At 38.4% G+C, this 23,729-nt stretch overlaps 1 protein-coding gene across 2 annotated transcripts in view; it reads right to left on the minus strand.

Moving 5' to 3' along the window:
• LOC137014948 (neuronal acetylcholine receptor subunit alpha-7) overlaps positions 1–22,821 on the minus strand; it is a 34,766-nt gene extending 11,945 nt beyond the window's left edge. Inside the window, exons 1-5 of one of the 2 annotated variants that reach the window (XM_067379520.1) lie at positions 22,335–22,821; positions 11,007–11,146; positions 8,564–8,608; positions 2,406–2,515; positions 874–953 (exon numbers count right to left, since the gene is read on the minus strand). In XM_067379520.1, coding sequence (XP_067235621.1) covers positions 874–953; positions 2,406–2,515; positions 8,564–8,608; positions 11,007–11,146; positions 22,335–22,389 — 430 coding nt within the window. In that variant the 5' untranslated portion in view covers positions 22,390–22,821. Of the gene's footprint in view, positions 1–873; positions 954–2,405; positions 2,516–8,563; positions 8,609–11,006; positions 11,147–20,722; positions 21,213–22,334 lie in introns of those variants that run through there. The other variant, XM_067379521.1, reaches the window with a different exon arrangement.
• Between the last annotated feature and the right edge of the window lie 908 nt (positions 22,822–23,729).

Genomic DNA, 23,729 nt, shown 5'->3' on the forward strand with positions numbered 1-23,729 from the left:
GGACTTTCTGTATTTTGGAACTTTATATATTTTGAGACTATGTATTTTGGAACTATATATTTTGAGACTTTATATATTTTGGAACTTTAGATATTTGGGGACTTTCTGTATTTTGGAAAGCAACAATTAATAAAACTATAATAAAATTAAAATAAAAACTATAAATTCATAAATTCATAAAACAAAATCAATCTTACAATCGTCATGATAGAAAAAAAATCACTATTTGAAATAAAGCTGAAATAAAATAAAATATAAGATGAAAAACTTAAAACTTAAAAAGCTACATATGTTGCACTGGCAACTGAACTGAAATTAAGTTGAAGAACTAAAATTACAAATACTAAAACTGAAAAAATAAATTAAAGTACTTTACACAACACTTTAACAATGATCAATACATTTGTTACATTATTTATTAATCATTTTAATGTTATAAAAATACTACTGTTCATAATTAGTTCATGTTAGCTCAGGTCCATTAAATAATATTAACAGATACAACTTTTGATTTTAGTAAATGTTGAAATTAACACTAACTTACATTAATAAGTATTGTTCATTGTTAGTTAATAACACAGTCAACTAATGTTCACAAATGAAACCTTACTGTAAAGTGTTACCAAAAAAACTAATAAAAATGACACACACAACAAAATGACTAAAAACTTAAACTAAAATTAAAATGAAAACCTATGAAAATTAACCCTAACTTTTAAATAATTTACATTTTGAATTTAACGCGCCTGACGCCATCCTGGCGTAAGTACGAACTTCCCAGGAGGACCTGAACACACCATAACTTAACACACCAGCATGAAGACTTTATCCCATCATAGCAAGCAGAAATGGTGAGGTTTGTCAGTATTTTACCTGGCGGCAGGTACTGACAGTATCCAGAAGAGTTGACCAGCACATTGGTGTGAAATGTGGCGTCAAATCTCTCATCAGCACTGTAAGAAACAAGAGACTTGAATATATGAGAGTTTTCTTTTGTGTCACATTTTTTATTACAACATCATTTCAGGGTTATTATCGTTTACGAAAACTATTAAAACACATTTCTCTTAACTGAAACAAAGCTGAAATAAAATAAAATAAATATTAATAAAACTAAAATAACACTGAATCATTCCTAGATATTCATATTCATCATCATAATAAAGAAGCAGGACACGTGTCCAAACTTTAGACGGGTTTGGAAGTGCATCACCTTGCAACTTCAGTGGGACAAACAGGACTATAAACCACGAGCGGCGTGAGTCTGCAGTCAGCGGCGTAAATCAGAGTTATTTAAGAAGCTACAAAACTGCCAAAGATGACAAAGTCACTGACGCTGAAGCGCAGCGATCAGAGAGAGAGAGAGAGAGAGACATTCAGCCATGACAGCAATTAGAGGCCGAACCCCTCAACTTCCCCGGCTCTTTCTGACACACAGAGACGAGCGGAGAAAAGCAGAACGCTGAGATGCATGCTGGGTAATCACATCTTCTATACTGACGTAAAGCAGAAGGGGGCCGTTATAATCAGTGCGGTCTGATCAGGAGGTAAACCCAACACTCTGTGTATTTGCATTTGAACTGTTTGGTGGCCAACTTTCTTCAAAATATCTTGTATTAAGTTTGTTAGTTTGTGTTGAAACTGTGTAATCCCACTTTATTTATGCAATTCAAATGCATCAGTCTTAAAGCTAAGGCTAAATATGTGAAGGTCAGAATAAATGAGAAGAGTTAAAGAGCCGCTGTGAAAACACTGGGCAGCTAATTTGCTCGGTAAAGGTTGAGTGAGAAACACACAGTCATCTCAGTCTTCACTGACTTCCTGTAAATCACTGTAATCAATGCATTCGGATACAGTCGGATTAGCTATTCCTCCTGGATGGGACAGGAATTGACAGAAATCTGATAAAGATTTACACACTTTCCAATTTTTAAGCTATTTGATGAGAAACATTTGCACAGCTAGACAAAATGATGATGGCCATGTTGTTTTTGTTCTCTACTAGAACAGGTGTTCATTATTTTCCTCATATTCTCCATTATTCAGCTCCTCTCTTTCCAGTCTGTCAGTAACGCTCTGTTTAGTTCCTGTCTCTATGAAGCCCCTCCTTCTGAAAAGCACAATGTGCTCTGATTGGTCGGCTGGAGCAGTGTGTTGTGATTGGTGTTTGGGAAATGCCCCGCCCCCTATCATAACCGCCAGTTTCAACACACTACTAACTAACTCAACCAGGCCCCGCCCCTTTAATCTGCGCATGAATTATTTAAATGAGGAATATTGCGAAGAAAACTTTCAGGAGTTCAGAAACACTGACACTCTAGTTGGAGGGATTCACACAGTAACACACTAAAGAAAGATGAACATGGAAAAAAGCACAATATATCCTTGGATTTTGGCTCCTGTACCTGTTATACAGCAGGATGTCCGGCCTCCAGATGAGGGAGTCTGGGAATCGGACCGTGTTCACGCCGGGATAATCGCTGGTGTTCCACTGCAGATAGTAGTCGCTCCAGTACTGCAGGATACACACATGAAGCTGAATTACAGTCAGAATGAGGGCGAGACACGTGTTAGGGTGAACTGTTGCTTTAAGAAGGAAAGGTTCTTCGAGGGTTGATAAGATTCAGTAAGAAAACCTGTTCTTATCATTTTTGGCTTTTTTGAGTCGCTATATTGTATATAACACACTCCCAATACATGTTAAATCAAAATATGGATATACATTTTTTTGCTGCAGATTGTACTAATTATCATAATAAATTCAAGTTATTACATTAAAATTAATTAAGAAAAAGTTTGTAATTTTTATAAGAACTTAAATTATTACAGGTAGGCTTTTGTGTAAATACAGTGACATGAAAAAAATTGAGCAGTTATTATATTATATTATATTATATTATATTATATTATATTATATTATATTATATTATATTATATTATATTATATTATATTATATTATATTATTATTTACATACAAATAAAATAAATAAAAATATAAACAAATTAGTTTTTTAGAATTTTTTTTAAAACAAATGTTTTGCTGAATATTATATTTAAATGTATTAAATATATATATAAATAATTATACATAAAATTTGATTTAATTATATTGAATTTAAATTTAATTATTAATTATATTAATTTTTATTTAATTAATTATTAAATAATGATTATCTATTATATTATATTATAGTATATTATAGTATATTATATTATATTATATTATATTAATTATATTATATTATATTATTTTATATTATATTATATTATATTATATTGTTGCTTTATGGTTAAACACAGTCTGTTTACATTTTAAAAACAAAATGTGAACTAATTAATTTTTTTAGAAAAAAAACTATTTAATAAAACAAAACTGTTTTGCTGCAGATTATAAATTAAAATTATTATTACATTTAAATATATACAATTTATATATATTATAAATATTAGTATATATTTATATTATAAATAATAATTCTATTAGTAATAAACTATTATTATACATTAAATGTTAATTTAAACTACTTTAAAATGAAAAAATACTTTAAACTTAATATAGAAAAGTTTTTGGTTTTTAATTTTATAAGAATTTTATATTGATAAGTTTATAAAATGATCTTTTGTCGGTCTTTTCTGTAAATATAGTGATATGACAAATTTATATTATATTACGTTATGTTATATTATATTATATTTTGAGTTGCTATATGGTTAAACACACTGTTCACATTTTAAAATCAAATTATGAACATAATAAATATATAATATTTAATATGTAATAAACATATAAATGTGTGCAATTTTTGTCATAACACTATTTTTATTATAAATATTATATATTATATTATTTATTTATTATATGACATTATAAATAGACTTATTTAGCTGCAGATTATTAATTTACATTAAACAATTTAAAATTCTTGAAACATTTACAAAAAGATCCTTGGCTGTTCATAAATTGCACACATAAATTGCTTCCTTCATTATAGGGATGGCACATCTTACCCCCTCTCTCTCTCTGTCTATATAAAAGTCAATAATGTTCTGGGTAAAAGTCTATTGCATTAGACCCCTGACCGGCGGGTCACGTGACGTCTGACATGACTAATGAATGTGATTTGTGCAGAGCAGCGCAGGCTTTAATATTAAATCTAATGAAATAATCCACGTCTGCCTTGTGCCTTATTAAAGAGTCTCACATGTGCAGCGGCTTTTGTCTTTGAAAGCATGCTGGGAAAGAAACGTGCAGTTATTTTGAGTAGAAAGCGAATGAATCTGTCTTTCTTGGAGACCGTAGGGGCGTTTAATCCCGTTTCCTCAGCGTAACCTCCAGCGAACGGCTTCAGTGTTTGTGTTTCTGCTCATCCAGACGTGAATTCAACCTCCCACACGCCACAGATCCGCTTAACTGGGAGAAAAACACTGGAGTTTACATCATCTGGCTAAATTATGAGTGGATCTTACAAGAAAACAAACATGAGCAGAAGTGACAGTGGTACTTGACTGAGCAAAACAATAATTAGCAAGAACTCAAAATAAAAAAAGTTAATTAACCAAATCTTTTATGTTAATTGCCATCAAAATGTACGAGTTAGCTAACTAAGTATTTCAAGTTAGGAGCAACTGACATGCATCAGTACTACAAACTCAAAACTTGATAGTTCTGCTTACTTAAAATTGGGAACATCATGATTAAAAAATTTGATGCAACTGATTACCTAATTTTTTTGAGTTATATATATATATATATATATATATATATATATATATATATATATATATATATATATATATATATATATATATATTGTTGCTTTATGGTTAAACACAGTCTGTTTACATTTTAAAAACAAAATGTGAACTAATTAATTTTTTAGAAAAAAAAAACTATTTAATAAAACAAAACTGTTTTGCTGCAGATTATAAATTAAAATTATTATTACATTTAAATATATACAATTTATATATATTATAAATATTAGTATATATTTAGTAATAAACTATTATTATACATTAAATGTTACTTTAAACTACTTTAAAATGAAAAAATACTTTAAACTTAATATAGAAAAAGTTTTAGTTTTTTAATTTTATAAGAATTTTATATTGATAAGTTTATAAAATGATCTTTTGTGGGTCTTTTCTGTAAATATAGTGATATGACAAAAATTTATATAAAAAAGTTATATTATATTATATTATATTATGTTATGTTATATTATATTTTATTATATTTTGAGTTGCTATATGGTTAAACACACTGTTTACATTTTAAAATCCAATTATGAACATATTATAAATATATAATATTTAATATATAATAAACATAAAAATAGTATCAAAAACGTATCAAAATTAAATAAGCAAAACTAAATTGTGTTCGGGACCAATATTGCTAATATATATATATATATATATATATATATATATATATATATATATATATATAAAATATTATATTTTATATATATTATATATATATAATTTATTTATTTAATTTTTTTTTCCCAGATACATTTTAAATACATTTCAGAAAATACAAATATATTATGTGCAATATATATTAATATATATTGATATATATATATATATATATGAAAAGATATATAAAAAATTACAATAATATATAATATATATATAGGAAAATTAAACATTTTTATATAAATATATTTTAACGTAGTTTAACTATTACATTTTTGAAATATATTTATATACATCTGATTTCTTTATTATTATTTTTTTTTGCTTTTGCAGTATTGGTCCTTCCCAGTCTTATTATATCACTGAGATACTATTATAGTTTTTATAAATATTTTTAATTAGTTTTTATTTTTTTATAATTTCCTTTTTCATTTTAAGTATAGTTGTGTTTTTGTCAATTTTTATAGTTTAATATATATATTTTTAAAAATATGTCTAAAATATGTCTACATAGTTCATCAAGTTTAACTAAATAAAAATGAAAAGTGTTCAAACAAGTTTAAATATTTTATATTTCAGTGAACATTTATTTGATCTCATTCAACAAAAGTTAATTGATGGGATTTATTCATCGTGGCCTAATTAAGTGTTTGGCAAGTCAAGTATCACGATCACTTTTTTCTCATATTTTTGTTTTGTTTTCATGCAAACTCCACTCACAATTTTGTCAGAAGTACAGTATATTTAACGTCTGACATTTATTTCAGATGGTGCAGATCCTCTTAGACACCGTCTGGATGACATTCACTGGAGGACATTCAGAAAGACGTTTGTTGGGTCCCTGAGGCCTGGTGCTTTCTTCTGTCAGCCGTTTTCCCTCCAAACATGCGCTCATATTTAATCAGCTGTTATCTGCGCTCTCTGCAGGAGAACAGCAGGATGCCCTCAGTCTTCATGAAGACTGAAGCCGCTAACACAGCAAACTCTCTGTAATCTCTCTCTGTCGTTTCCATTCATGCGTCGCAGGTTATTTCATACCCTGAGCGATTCCTCACACACAACACGCCCTCAGCATAAAATACTCTTTAATCAACGTTTGCTCTTCTGTGCTCTTTAAAAACGCCTCAGTTCAGATATATATATATATCGAATCCATGCTTCCTGAACAGATCCTCTGCGCACAGAAGCTAATAAACCGTAATAATATTGGCAGCCACATCCTCTGGACTAGACAGGAGCCAGACATCAAGACCGTCTGAACATCTTCTCCAATGTTTGATTTTGGTTTTGATTGCGTTCGTCCATCCGTCTCCTCCGGCCCTCATCTGATCAGTAATGATCTCTGATAGTGACTTTAATTTTCCTAATGTAGGCAAACGCAGACGGAGCTGTACTGTAATCCAATATGGGTCGAGCTGCGATGAAGAATGAATAAAGTGGCACGAGTCCAGCGCTTCAATATCCACACACACCGGCTGATGTGATATTTAATATAGGGCAGAGCGGGGCTAGTTGTCACACACATGGTTTAAAAAAGTTTCCACACATGATAGTAAGACAAAACTTTAGTGTATTTGAGGGCTGTTGCGTAAAATGAAAATTTATATGTAATAAGTTCTATGTTGAATCACATAATTTCCTTCTAAAGCAACTTTTTGTGATGTTTATTTGATGCTTTACACAATAATGACTTTAAATGATCTTTTAGGGGTAATTTCTCAACCAAATTTGATTGCCACATTGTGCAAATAATTAGATTAAAAAATGTATTTCTTCATAGCCCTAGTGTATTTACTAGTTGCCATATCAATACTATATAGAGAAAAAATTGCGTTAAAATTAAAAAATCTTTGGAAGATATCACTCAACATTTATTTAAATTTCTTACTGAAGTTAAGTTTGCATCTAGTGTTTATTTCAAACGAGACAAAAGTGCTATTATTTTAATCTCCGATCTAGTGTTCAGTACGATTTTTTATTTATTTAATACTTTTATTAATCAAGGATGCATTTTATTGATCAAAAGTGACAGTAAAGTAATTTATAATCTTCTTTGTGTTTTCATCCTGAGAAATAAAATGTATCAAAGTTTCCACACAAATATGAACTGTTTTCAACACTGATAATAATCAGAAATGTTTCTTGAGCAGTAAACCATCATATAGAATGATTTCTGAAGGATCATGTGACACTGAAGACTGGAGTAATGATGCTGAAAATTCAGCTTTGATCACAGGAATAAATTACAATTTGCTATATATTCACAAAGAAAACAGCTGTTTTACATTGTAAAAATATTTCACAATTTTTACTGTATTTTTGAGGCTTCTTTCAAAAACATTAACCCTCTGGTCCTCTTCGGTCAAAAATGCATATCTGTTCATTTTTGTTACATTTTCATTGAATTTTGATGTTATGTGTAACAAAATGTCCACCTCTGTGTTCAGGTTTGACTGTAGTAAAATGAATGTAAAAACTGACACTTCAAATCAACATTTCAAACAAAAAAATTCTACATTTTGACAAAAAGTAGTTTTTGAGAATGTCTTAGTATCTATCCAAATCCTCAATAAAAATAAGTATTTATGTCTAAAAACACTAGATATATTATAAGGCACTTCTAGTGGGAATCTAGTGGTTACACCAAGTTTTTCTTTTTTTACTCCCACCAGATGGCACTAATCTACCTTCAAAAAAATGGATTTTAAATGCCATGTCTTTATCTTACCATGGAATACTGCTTTAATTGAAAAATAATAAAAAAATAAATATTAGAAAAAAATTGAGCATTATTTTCAATGGGGAAAAATAGCTATTAAAAATTGTATAAATATTGCATAATATCATAAAATACCCTCACAATTCAAAATAATAACCACAAAATATTATTGAACAAAAATATATTTCATTGGTTTTCCTCGGGGGGGAAAAAAGTGACATATTAAGGCTCTGTTCAAGAAGCCAAGTGAGACTCCTAAACGAAGAGGGCCAGAGGGTTAAACAATCTTAACCTTTGACCCCAAACATTTGAACATTGTGTATCATCTGACATGCAACACGACCACACAGTACCACACCAATACATCTGAAATGGATCACATGAGTTAATGGTGATCACATGCTGTGCAGGAGTTTTACCAGTTGAAGCCAGATGTTGGTTGTCAGAACCTGGTTCTTCTCATCCTGAAAATAAAACACACGAGAGAACAGACGTCATCTTCAAATGCCATAAAGCGCTTGAGATCGACTCTAAATGTCAGCGAGATTGCTTCGTACTTCGCAGGTTATTTACCGACCGGATGAAATTCATGACTTACTTGAGCACAGGAAAAGATTGAGAATGTAGATCGTCTGATATCATTATTTTATTGCTTGTACTTCTTTACTGTAAAGTGTGTGTTTGATTATTTTCTGGATCTCAGTGGGATGTTTGATGAGAAAAGCAGTGTGATATGAGCAGGTGTCATGGCATCAGGTGTATTTTTGGGACAGGCTTTCAGAAATAGCAAAAAACAATAACTGCAAATCACCAACACAACGGGATCAGTAGCTGTGAAATCTGCATGAAGCTTGGTTGCAAATTGCTCATAATAAAATCAAACTAAAAGGTTGGAAGACGTAATGGAACATCAGGAATTAGAAATACTGCATGGCATCTGAATGTCAGATGGATGGGTTCAGTTGTGGCTCTTTCTCTTCCCTCAGAAAGGATTTTCTTATCCATCAAACGCTCCATCAGAGAGTGGAAACAGCCTTAATCAAAGTGTGTATTTCCACCTGGTGCCAAATAGATGCTAACATCAGTATCTGACAACACATCCACAGAACATACAATAAATAATTTTGAATAAACACATTAATATACATTAATTTCTGGTAAAAAAATTAAAATAATAATATTTTTAATAAATAAATAAATATAAAATAAATTTATATAAATATAAAAATATAATTATATAAATATAATTTTTTTAAATAAATAAATAATACATACAAGAATATATACAAGAATGTTGAAAATAAAATAAATATATATATAAAATGTTAAATAAATAAATATAAAATGCTGAATAAATAAATAAATTCAGGTCGATATATATATATATAATTTTGAATAAAATAAATATTAAAGAATTGTGAGTAAATAATTTAATGTAAATAAATAAATAATACATAAACAAAAAATGCAATCCTAAAATTAAGTTATATTAAGAAATATTAAATAAAATATTAAATAATTTCAAACTAAACAAATAAATTAATAATAATTTCAAATAAACATTAATATAAAATAATTTCAAGTAAATAAAAAAATAATTTTGAATAAACAAACAAATAAATACATATATTTTTATTTATTCAACATTTTTAAATGTATATAAAACAAAAATTATGTAAAGAAATATAAAATAATAAAGTAAATATATAAATTCAGGTCAATGCATATAAAATAATTCAAAATAATTTTGAATAAATAAAGAAATATTAAATAATTTTGGTAAAAAAAATGGCTAAATATAAAATGATTTCAAACAAACACATAAATAAATTATAAATATAAAAGAATTTTGAATAAAGAAATAATGAATAATTCTGGCTAAATTAATAAATATAAATAATAAAATACAAAAAAATGTAAAATTAAGTTAACATTAAATATGTAACTAAAAATAGAAAGGCAGAGAGAATGAAGTGATGGTAGTTTGTTTGTGAGGTGGTTAAACACGCAGCTGTTGAATCAGATGAAAACATCTGCCATAACGCAGCTGAGATCTCCAGCCATCACACACACGCTCATCCGAACACACACGCGTCATGGTTATGGTCTGCAAACACTACAGCGCACACACACACACCCTCCTCCAGACGCAACCGAGTGAATCCCAGTGTTTGCCAGCAGTTCAAACCTGAGCAAATGTGAGTTATCATTATCATATTAGCGTGAGCTCTTTAAACACAGGCTAGCCGCCAATATTAATGAGTTCACATCATAGTGTGGGGAGCAAACTCATTATGCAGACGAGCGCTGGAGTGAGACAACAGCGAGCGATAGAGAGAGAGACGCGAGACCTTCTCCTCCACCAGATCCAGTTCATTTATCTCATTAATATTCAAATTCCTCACACACCAAATATATGATATTGCCACCAAAAGACCACTAAAATCCCATCTAGTGGATTTTCTTGTTGGATTCCTTAATTTTAAGTCTGCTAAATGACTAAATGTAAATAACACAAGTCTTAGTTGAAATGATCTATAAAATACAAACATTTTTGTAGTGATATCGGTCTGACACCACAATCAAAACTGCTCAATTCCAATGATCTATTCATATCTGATATTTTGTGAGGTTGTTTGGACTTTCTGTCTGAAATAGATGCATTAGGATTAAATCCACATATTTTCTGCTTTTCCGATGACATAATCAAGGCCAAGTGGGCGGGGCAAAATAATATCAACCAATAACATCATAGCACAATTTTCACCATCCAATCAAACCCTGATGTGTAAAATCAAGTCCTGTCCTTAAGTTAAACATGTTGCGATTGAAGCGCGTGTGTGTGTGTGTGTGTTTACTCACCACGTCCATGATCTGCATCAGACTGAAGCTGAAGTGCACGGTGAGCGAGTGTGAGTCGTTATAGACGGGTCGTTCCAGAGGGTTGTAGTTTCTCATTAAGTCTTTGTACAGCCGCCGCTGATGCTCGCCCTGCAGAGAGACTGACACACACACACACACACGTTGGGTTTTCATGTTTTATGGGGACTTTCCATAGACATAATATTTCTATACTGAACAAACTGTATATTGTATCCCCCTACACTACCCCTAAACATCTCACACAACTTTCTGCTTTTTCAGATGTTGTCCTCATAACATAGGGTTCACCAGGACTCATACTCACACTCTCCCATGCTCACTCACACTCTCCCATACTCACTCACACTCTCCCATACTCACTCACACTCTCCCATACTCACTCACACTCTCCCATACTCACTCACACTCTCCCATACTCACTCGCACTCTCCCCTCCCATACTCACACTCACACTCTCCCATACTCACTCACACTCTCCCATACTCACTCACACTCTCCCATACTCACTCACACTCTCCCATACTCACTCACACTCTCCCATACTCACTCACACTCTCCCATACTCACTCACACTCTCCCATACTCACTCACACTCTCCCCTCCCATACTCACACTCACACTCTCCCATACTCACTCACACTCTCCCCTCCCATACTCACACTCACACTCTCCCATACTCACTCTCACTCTCCCATCCTCACTCTCACTCTCCCATACTCACACTCTCCCATACTCACTCACACTCTCCCCTCCCATACTCACACTCACACTCTCCCATGCTCACTCACACTCTCCCCTCCCATACTCACACTCACACTCTCCCATACTCACTCACACTCTCCCATACTCACACTCACACTCTCCCATACTCACTCACACTCTCCCCTCCCATACTCACACTCACACTCTCCCATGCTCACTCTCACTCTCCCATACTCACTCACACTCTCCCCTCCCATACTCACACTCACACTCTCCCATGCTCACTCGCACTCTCCCATGCTCACTCGCACTCTCCCATGCTCACTCGCACTCTCCCATGCTCACTCGCACTCTCCCATGCTCACTCGCACTCTCCCATACTCACTCACACTCTCCCCTCCCATACTCACACTCACACTCTCCCATGCTCACTCGCACTCTCCCATGCTCACTCACACTCTCCCATACTCACACTCACACTCTCCCATGCTCACTCGCACTCTCCCATGCTCACTCGCACTCTCCCATACTCACTCACACTCTCCCATGCTCACTCACACTCTCCCATGCTCACTCACACTCTCCCATGCTCACTCACACTCTCCCAAACTCACACTCACACTCTCCCATGCTCACTCGCACTCTCCCATGCTCACTCACACTCTCCCATACTCACACTCACACTCTCCCATGCTCACTCGCACTCTCCCATTCTCACTCGCACTCTCCCATTCTCACTCACACTCTCCCATGCTCACTCGCACTCTCCCATTCTCACTCACACTCTCCCATGCTCACTCACACTCTCCCATACTCACACTCACACTCTCCCATACTCACTCACACTCTCCCATACTCACACTCACACTCTCCCATGCTCACTCTCACTCTCCCATGCTCACTCACACTCTCCCATACTCACACTCACACTCTCCCATGCTCACTCGCACTCTCCCATGCTCACTCACACTCTCCCATACTCACACTCACACTCTCCCATGCTCACTCACACTCTCCCATTCTCACTCGCACTCTCCCATGCTCACTCGCACTCTCCCATGCTCACTCGCACTCTCCCATACTCACTCACACTCTCCCCTCCCATACTCACACTCACACTCTCCCATGCTCACTCCCACTCTCCCATGCTCACTCGCACTCTCCCATGCTCACTCGCACTCTCCCATACTCACTCACACTCTCCCATACTCACTCACACTCTCCCATACTCACTCACACTCTCCCATACTCACTCGCACTCTCCCCTCCCATACTCACACTCACACTCTCCCATACTCACTCACACTCTCCCCTCCCATACTCTCACTCACACTCTCCCATACTCACTCGCACTCTCCCATGCTCACTCGCACTCTCCCATGCTCACTCGCACTCTCCCATACTCACACTCTCCCATACTCACTCACACTCTCCCCTCCCATACTCACACTCACACTCTCCCATGCTCACTCACACTCTCCCCTCCCATACTCACACTCACACTCTCCCATACTCACTCACACTCTCCCATACTCACACTCACACTCTCCCCTACTCACTCACACTCTCCCCTCCCATACTCACACTCACACTCTCCCATGCTCACTCACACTCTCCCATACTCACTCACACTCTCCCCTCCCATACTCACACTCACACTCTCCCATGCTCACTCGCACTCTCCCATGCTCACTCGCACTCTCCCATGCTCACTCGCACTCTCCCATGCTCACTCGCACTCTCCCATGCTCACTCGCACTCTCCCATGCTCACTCGCACTCTCCCATGCTCACTCGCACTCTCCCCTCCCATACTCACACTCACACTCTCCCATGCTCACTCGCACTCTCCCATGCTCACTCGCACTCTCCCATGCTCACTCGCACTCTCCCATGCTCACTCGCACTCTCCCATGCTCAATCGCACTCTCCCATGCTCACTCGCACTCTCCCATGCTCACTCGCACTCTCCCATGCTCACTCGCACTCTCCCATGCTCACTCGCACTCTCCCATGCTCACTCACACTCTCCCATACTCACTCACACTCTCCCATACTCACACTCACACTCTCCCATGCTCACTCACACTCTCCCATACTCACACTCACACTCTCCCATGCTCACTCGCACTCTCCCATGCTCACTCACACTCTCCCATACTCACACTCACACTCTCCCATGCTCACTCGCACTCTCCCATGCTCACTCGCACTCTCCCATACTCACACTCACACTCTCCCATGCTCACTCGCACTCTCCCATACTCACACTCACACTCTCCCATGCTCACTCACACTCTCCCATACTCACACTCACACTCTCCCATGCTCACTCGCACTCTCCCATGCTCACTCGCACTCTCCCATGCTCACTCGCACTCTCCCATGCTCACTCGCACTCTCCCATGCTCACTCGCACTCTCCCATGCTCACTCGCACTCTCCCATACTCACACTCTCCCATGCTCACTCACACTCTCCCATGCTCACTCACACTCTCCCATACTCACTCACACTCTCCCATACTCACACTCTCCCATACTCACACTCTCCCATACTCACACTCTCCCATACTCACACTCTCCCATACTCACACTCTCCCATACTCACACTCTCCCATACTCACACTCTCCCATACTCACACTCTCCCATACTCACACTCTCCCATACTCACACTCTCCCATACTCACACTCTCCCATACTCACACTCTCCCATACTCACACTCTCCCATACTCACACTCTCCCATACTCACACTCTCCCATACTCACACTCTCCCATACTCACACTCTCCCATACTCACACTCTCCCATACTCACACTCTCCCATACTCACACTCTCCCATACTCACTCACACTCTCCCATACTCACTCGCACTCTCCCATACTCGCACTCTCCCATACTCACACTCACACTCTCCCATACTCACTCACACTCTCCCCTCCCATACTCACACTCACACTCTCCCATACTCACTCACACTCTCCCATACTCACTTGCACTCTCCCATACTCACTTGCACTCTCCCATACTCACTCACACTCTCCCATACTCACTCTCACTCACTCACACACTTTCATACTCACACTCACACACTTTCATACTCACTCACACACTCTCATACCCACATGCTCTCATACTCACACACTTTCACTCATACACTCTCATACTCATACTCACAAACTCTCATACTCACACTCACTCTCTCTCTCTCACTCATACTCACACTCTCTCCCATACTCATATTCACACTCACACACTCTCATACCCACATGCTCTCATACTCACACACTTTCACTCATACACTCTCATACTCATACTCACAAACTCTCATACTCACACTCACTCTCTCTCTCTCACTCACACTCACACTCTCTCCCATACTCATATTCACACTCACACACTCTCAAGCTCATACTCACATGCTCATATTCCTAATTATACTCACATTATCACATTCACCCTCTCTCATACTCACTCACACTCACATTCATACTCAAACTCTATTATATTCATAATCACTCTCTCACTCACTCACACTCTCATACTCATACACTCATATTCCTACTCATACCCACACACACACACACACACTCACTCACACTCTCCCATTCTCATATTCACACTCACATACTCTCAAACTCATACTCACACTCACACTCTCATATTCCTACTTATACTCACACTCACTCACACTCTCCCCTCCCATACTCACACTCACACTCTCCCATGCTCACTCACACTCTCCCATGCTCACTCGCACTCTCCCCTCCCATACTCACACTCACACTCTCCCATACTCACTCACACTCTCCCCTCCCATACTCACACTCACACTCTCCCATACTCGCACTCTCCCATGCTCACACTCTCCCATACTCACTCACACTCTCCCATGCTCACTCACACTCTCCCATGCTCACTCACACTCTCCCATGCTCACTCACACTCTCCCATGCTCACACTCTCCCATACTCACACTCTCCCATACTCACTCACACTCTCCCATGCTCACTCACACTCTCCCATGCTCACTCACACTCCCATACTCACACTCTCCCATACTCACTCACACTCTCCCATACTCACTCACACTCTCCCATACTCACTCACACTCTCCCATGCTCACTCACACTCTCCCATGCTCACTCACACTCTCCCATACTCACTCACACTCTCCCATGCTCACTCACACTCTCCCATGCTCACTCACACTCTCCCATGCTCACTCACACTCTCCCATACTCACTCACACTCTCCCATACTCACTCACACTCTCCCATACTCACACTCTCCCCTCCCATACTCACACTCTCCCCTCCCATACTCACACTCACACTCTCCCATACTCACTCACACTCTCCCATACTCACTCACACTCTCCCATACTCACACTCTCCCATGCTCACTCACACTCTCCCATACTCACTCACACTCTCCCATACTCACTCACACTCACTCACACTCACTCACACTCTCCCATACTCACTCACACTCTCCCATACTCGCACTCTCCCATACTCGCACTCTCCCATACTCGCACTCTCCCATACTCGCACTCTCCCATACTCGCACTCTCCCATACTCGCACTCACACTCTCCCATACTCACTCACACTCTCCCCTCCCATACTCACACTCACACTCTCCCATGCTCACTCACACTCTCCCATACTCACTCACACTCTCCCCTCCCATACTCACACTCACACTCTCCCATGCTCACTCTCACTCTCCCCTCCCATACTCACACTCACACTCTCCCATGCTCACTCGCACTCTCCCATGCTCACTCGCACTCTCCCATACTCACACTCTCCCATGCTCACTCACACTCTCCCATGCTCACTCACACTCTCCCATGCTCACTCACACTCTCCCATGCTCACTCACACTCTCCCATGCTCACTCACACTCTCCCATGCTCACTCACACTCTCCCATGCTCACTCACACTCTCCCATGCTCACTCACACTCTCCCATGCTCACTCACACTCTCCCATGCTCACTCACACTCTCCCATGCTCACTCACACTCTCCCATGCTCACTCACACTCTCCCATACTCACTCACACTCTCCCATGCTCACTCACACTCTCCCATGCTCACTCACACTCTCCCATGCTCACTCACACTCTCCCATGCTCACTCACACTCTCCCATGCTCACTCACACTCTCCCATGCTCACTCACACTCTCCCATGCTCACTCGCACTCTCCCATGCTCACTCGCACTCTCCCATGCTCACTCGCACTCTCCCATACTCACTCGCACTCTCCCATACTCACTCGCACTCTCCCATACTCACTCGCACTCTCCCATACTCACTCGCACTCTCCCATACTCACTCGCACTCTCCCATACTCACTCGCACTCTCCCATACTCACTCGCACTCTCCCATACTCACTCGCACTCTCCCATACTCACTCGCACTCTCCCATACTCACTCACACTCTCCCATACTCACACTCTCCCCTACCATACTCACACTCACACTCTCCCATACTCACTCACACTCTCCCCTCCCATACTCACACTCTCCCCTCCCATACTCACACTCTCATACTCACACTCTCCCATACTCACACTCTCCCATACTCACTCTCACTCACTCACACACTTTCATACTCACACTCACACACTTTCATACTCACTCACACACTCTCATACCCACATGCTCTCATACTCACACACTTTCACTCATACACTCTCATACTCATACTCACAAACTCTCATACTCACACTCACACACTCATACTCATACTCTCACTCTCATACTTACACTCTCATACTCACACTCACTCTCTCTCTCTCTCTCACTCATACTCACACTCTCTCCCATACTCATATTCACACTCACACACTCTCAAGCTCATACTCACATGCTCATATTCCTAATTATACTCACATTATCACATTCACCCTCTCTCATACTCACTAACACTCACATTCATACTCAAACTCTATTATATTCATAATCACTCACTCTCACTCATACTCACACTCTCATACTCATACACTCATATTCCTACTCATACCCACACACACACACACACTCACTCACACTCTCCCATTCTCATATTCACACTCACATACTCTCAAACTCATACTCACACTCACACTCTCATATTCCTACTTATACTCACACTCACTCTCTTATACTCACTCACACTCTCATACTCACACTCACTCATTCTCACTCACTCACTCTCACTCACTCACACTCACTCACTCACTCACTCACTCACACTCACTCACTCACACTCACTCACACTCACTCACTCACACTCACTCACTCACTCATTCACTCACACTCACTCACTCACTCACTCACACTCACTCTCTCACACTCACACTCTCATACTCACACTCTCATGCTCACACTCTCATACTCACACTCTCATACTCACACTCTCATGCTCACACTCTCATGCTCACACTCTCATACTCACACTCTCATACTCACACTCTCATACTCACACTCTCATACTCACACTCTCACACTCACATACTCACACTCTCACACTCACACTCTCATACTCACACTCACTCACTCACACTCTCATACTCATACTCACACTCACTCACTCTCACACTCTCATACTCTCATACTCTCACACTCTCACACTCTCATACTCACTCACTCACTCACTCTCACTCATACATACATACTCACACTCACTCTCTCACTCATACTCACACACACACTCTCATACTCACATTCACACTCTCAAACTCAGATTCACACTCACATATTCCTTCTCATACTCTCACACACACTCTCATACTCACTCACTCACTCACTCACTCTCACTCATACATACATACTCACACTCACTCTCTCACTCATACTCACACACACACTCTCATACTCACACGCTCTCATACTCACATTCACACTCTCAAACTCAGATTCACACTCACATATTCCTTCTCATACTCTCACACACACTCTCATACTCACTCACTCACTCACTCTCACTCATACATACATACTCACACTCACTCTCTCACTCATACTCACACACACACTCTCATACTCACACACTCTCATACTCACATTCACACTCTCAAACTCATACTCTCTTACTCATATTCACACTCACACACTCTCAAACTCATACGCTCATATTCCAAATTATACTCACACACTTATACTAACACTCTCTCATACTCAATCACACTCACAATTATACTCATACTCACACACTCACACACTTTCATACTCACACTCTCTCATACTCCCTCACGCTCACATTCATACTCACACTCACACTCTCAAACTCATACTTATACTCACACTCTGTCATACTCATACTCACACACTCTCACACTTTCATACTCACACTCTCATACACACACTCACACATTCATATTCATACTCATACTCACACACTCACACACTCTCATATCCACACTCACACTCTCATACTTACACACACTCTGTCATACTCATACTCATAATCACACACTCACTCTCATACTCATACTGACACACTCACACACTCACACACACACACACACACACACACACACACACACACACACACACACACACACACACACACACACACACACACACACACACACACACACACACACACACACACACACTCACTCTCATACTCATACTGACACACTCACACACACACACACACACACACACACACACACACACACACACACACACACACACACACACACACACACACACACACTCACTCTCATACTCATACTCATACAGTCAAACTGCACAAAACCAAAAATCTGACTACATTTCGCAAGTGTGGTTAATTGTCAGTGCTGATGGTAGAAAGTTTAGATTCAGTAGAATTAGTGGTGCGTTCTCATATTCACTCACATACTCTCATATTCCTACTTATACTCACACTCACTCTCTTATACTCACTCACACTCTCATACTCACACTCACTCACTCACACTCTCATACTCACACTCACTCACTCACTCTAACACTCACACTCTCACTCACTCATACTCACACACACACACACACACACACACACACACACACACACACACACACACACACACACACACACTCTCTCACTCATACTCACACGCTCTCATACGCTCTCATACTCACATTCACACTCTCAAACTCAGATTAACACTCACACACTCTCATATTCCTTCTCATACTCTCACACACACTCTCATACTCACTCACACTCTCACTCTCTTACTCATATTCACACTCACACACTCTCAAACTCATACGCTCATATTCCGAATTATACTCACACACTTATACTAACACTCTCTCATACTCAATCACACTCACAATTATACTCATACTCACACACTCTCACACTCACAAACTCATACTTATACTCACACTCTGTCATACTCATACTCACACACTCTCACACACTCTCACACTTTCATACTCATACTCATACTCACACACTCTCACTCTTTTTTTTTTTTTAGAATTATGAATTATGACCTGACAAATTAAAAAAACAGTTGAAAACAATCCCATAAGACTCTTAGTAGAGACTTGGAGGTGACTCTTGAAACCACCCTTACAGAAAAAACACATGAACTTCACATGTGCAAAAACACATGTGGTCACATGTGAAGTTCATGTGTTTTTTCTGTAAGGGCACACCTAGCAATCACATAACAACTTGACAATTTAATAAATATTATTACTAAAACTCGTAGTGTCATTATGCCAAAAAACTATTCTTGAACTATTTTCAGTTTTAAACAGCCAAATCCAGATCCTCAGACTGCCTCTCATCTGGAGGAGTCTGATTGTCCTTTCAGTTGTATTTGAATCTTAAGCATATGTTTGAAAATGATTACCTAAAAATAATCAAACTCCACCGCTCAATATCTCAACATCTGTTCAGCTTTGGACTCTTTTTTTAAGCGTACTCAGGACTGATTGGTGAAGCTCTCTCTAGATTGGGCTGCTTTTAGATGAAGAAGCTTTAATTGACCGAGAAGGTTCAATTACACTGACCGTTCCCCGAGAGACCGTCTGACCCGCACATGACACACGACACGCATCAGCATTCATACTGCAAAATCAATCAATCTCAGGGTGAACATGCAGCAGTGTTCAGTCTAGGAGTTGAGGTCACCACAATGAGAAACACCAGAAGATTCCAGAGACCTCAAACAAGAGAAAATAACAATGACTGTGATCACAGCGGTTAAACACAGTCAGAACAGACGGTTTGAGAGCAAAAGAAAGCAACAGACGTTGTTTCCTGCGTCTTTCTGAAGAGCTTCAGTAGAATCACATCTAACTCAACCTGTTCCTCTGGACTTACTGCAGGATTTCTGTCACAATGAATGGAAATCAATTGAGATCTTCTAGAATCTGGTTATTAAAAACATGATGATCACAGTCATTTAGTAGTGAATCTGTGGGTGGAAACAAACCTGCTTACTTCAGATACACACTCTTCAAAACACACACACAAACTTTCACACACACACACACTCAGTAGCAAACACGCTCACACACTCACATACTCACTCTCACACACTCACTCACATACACCCACTCTCACACACACACACACACACACACACACACACACACACACAGTCACACATGCACGCTTGCACACACATTCACTTACACACACACACACACACACACACTCACTTACACGCTCATGCACACACACTAACAAACACACACACACACACACACAGACACACTCATGCACACACTCGCAAACAAGCGCACACTCACAAATACACACAAGCATGCACAAACACACTCGCACACACACAGATACACTCATGCACACACTCGCAAACAAGCGCACACTCACAAACACACACACACACACACACACTATATATATACATACTAGTGTAAAGATGCACAAATTTTGCAGTGATAAAACATCTGCTTACTTTAGTTTCTATGTACAACGATAGATAGATAGATGGAACGATAGATAGATAGATAGATAGATAGATAGATAGATAGATAGATAGATAGATAGATAGATAGATAGATAGATAGATAGATAGATAGATCGATGGAACGATAGATAGATAGATAGATGGAACGATAGATAGATAGATGGAACGATAGATAGATAGATAGAACGATAGATAGATAGAACGATAGATAGATAGAACGATAGATAGATAGATAGATAGATAGATAGATAGATAGATAGAACGATAGATAGATAGATGGAACGATAGATAGATGGAACGATAGATAGATAGATGGAACGATAGATAGATAGATGGAACGATGGAACGATAGATAGATAGATAGATAGATAGATAGATAGATAGATAGATATTTTGCAAAACATTTGGGTTGATTGGATAACGGAGAGTACCATGGTAATTCCACATCTTTCTGGAACTAGTAACATGGTAATGATTTATACTCCTATAGCAGTGTGTACTGTAGCCTACATACCATGAATGAATGAATGGTCATTTTACCACAGTAATGATGAATGATACTACTAATGTACCACAGTACTGCCCCAGGACACATTATAACAAACAAAATAAAATGATAAAAACTAACAATGTAATGAACACAACCCAACAAACACACAACAGTTCTTGAGCTCATGAATGAATCTCACCGTGGACGAGCAGAGCAGCGGTCAGCAGAGACAGAGTCCGCTCGCGGGAGCCCATGATGGTCACACCGGTGCAGAAGAGTCGAGCGATCCCGAACCTGAAAGGAATGAAGGAAACTCAGCGCGACGCGCAGCTACAACGCGCTATTACCTCAGTGACGCGGACCGCATGGAGAGACGAGCGCGTTAAAAACCCCGCGCGCACGAAGCGGAGAGATAAAGCCGCGGGTCCGACCGTGATGAGGCTGAAAGCAGCGTGTGATCTCCGCCTCCCGAGACGCGCCTCTGACTGCGGCTGACGCGACGCTTCACAGCACACGAAGAGTCATGAAGAGCACGTGTACATGAGCCAATCTGGAGAACTCAATGAAACTGGTTAACTGTGAAATTAGCGACACAAAAATACCGAGAGCGGACGCGTTTACAGCGAACGACACCGGGGGATCAAACACTGTTCTGACGGACGCTCAGAACTTTGGCCGACGTTCTTTCAGTGACGTTAACGGAACGCGCGTTCCAAGTTCGTTCAAAACGTCAGCACAAAAACATTTATAGGCTACGTCATTAATGGAATGTTTTTTTTGTTTTTTTTTTTAAACGTTAAATGTAACTACTTTCAGAACGTTCAGAGAACATTCAAAAGTCCTTTAATGTTTGAACTGAAGAATGATACAATGTTCATGATTACATAACATTCGCATAACCAAGAAGATATATATTTAAAACATTTAAAAAACTAGATGTTTTGAACACTCAGAAATAAGGTACTGGAACGTTCTTAGAACATATTTTTGTTAGCTGAGTATAATGTATAGCAGAATAAAGATTGTTACTAGAATAAAAAAATCAATAAACATGATTACAGAGCATTAGAGGCAGTTCATTGGAGTTTATTTGCGGCTCATGGAGAACATCAGTCTGTGTCAAAAGATTCAACTCTCCTATAATCTCATCAGAGCCTCCAGATGCAGTTCAAGTCTTCCTTTTTCATAACGTAATGTCTCCTAAATCATATTACTGGCAGACACAAGCTTTAATAAACAGCATCAGCTACTTGTAAAAAAAAAATAATTAAAAAATTCAAGCTTTTAGAGACGATTAATTTCTCTGGAATGAGGAGAAACTGTTTTAAAGCTTGTAAATCATAGAAATATATTGTATATCTTTTCAAATATCACTATTAAACATGCTCTTAATCTGCTTTTAAATCATCTGAAATATTTTTCCAATATTTAACTTTTCTTTAAAATGTTTAACATCTATATTTTAAATAATATAGTTTCAGATGCACAATTTTGCAATATGCAGTGTAAAATCCTGCTCAGCATCCTATTTAAAATGCATGGCAATGTAATATAAAGTCAAATATTAGTAAGTTTTATATACAGTAGTTGTATA

This window comes from Chanodichthys erythropterus, chromosome 24 (genome assembly GCF_024489055.1).
Source record: "Chanodichthys erythropterus isolate Z2021 chromosome 24, ASM2448905v1, whole genome shotgun sequence".
NCBI lineage: Eukaryota > Metazoa > Chordata > Actinopteri > Cypriniformes > Xenocyprididae > Chanodichthys > Chanodichthys erythropterus.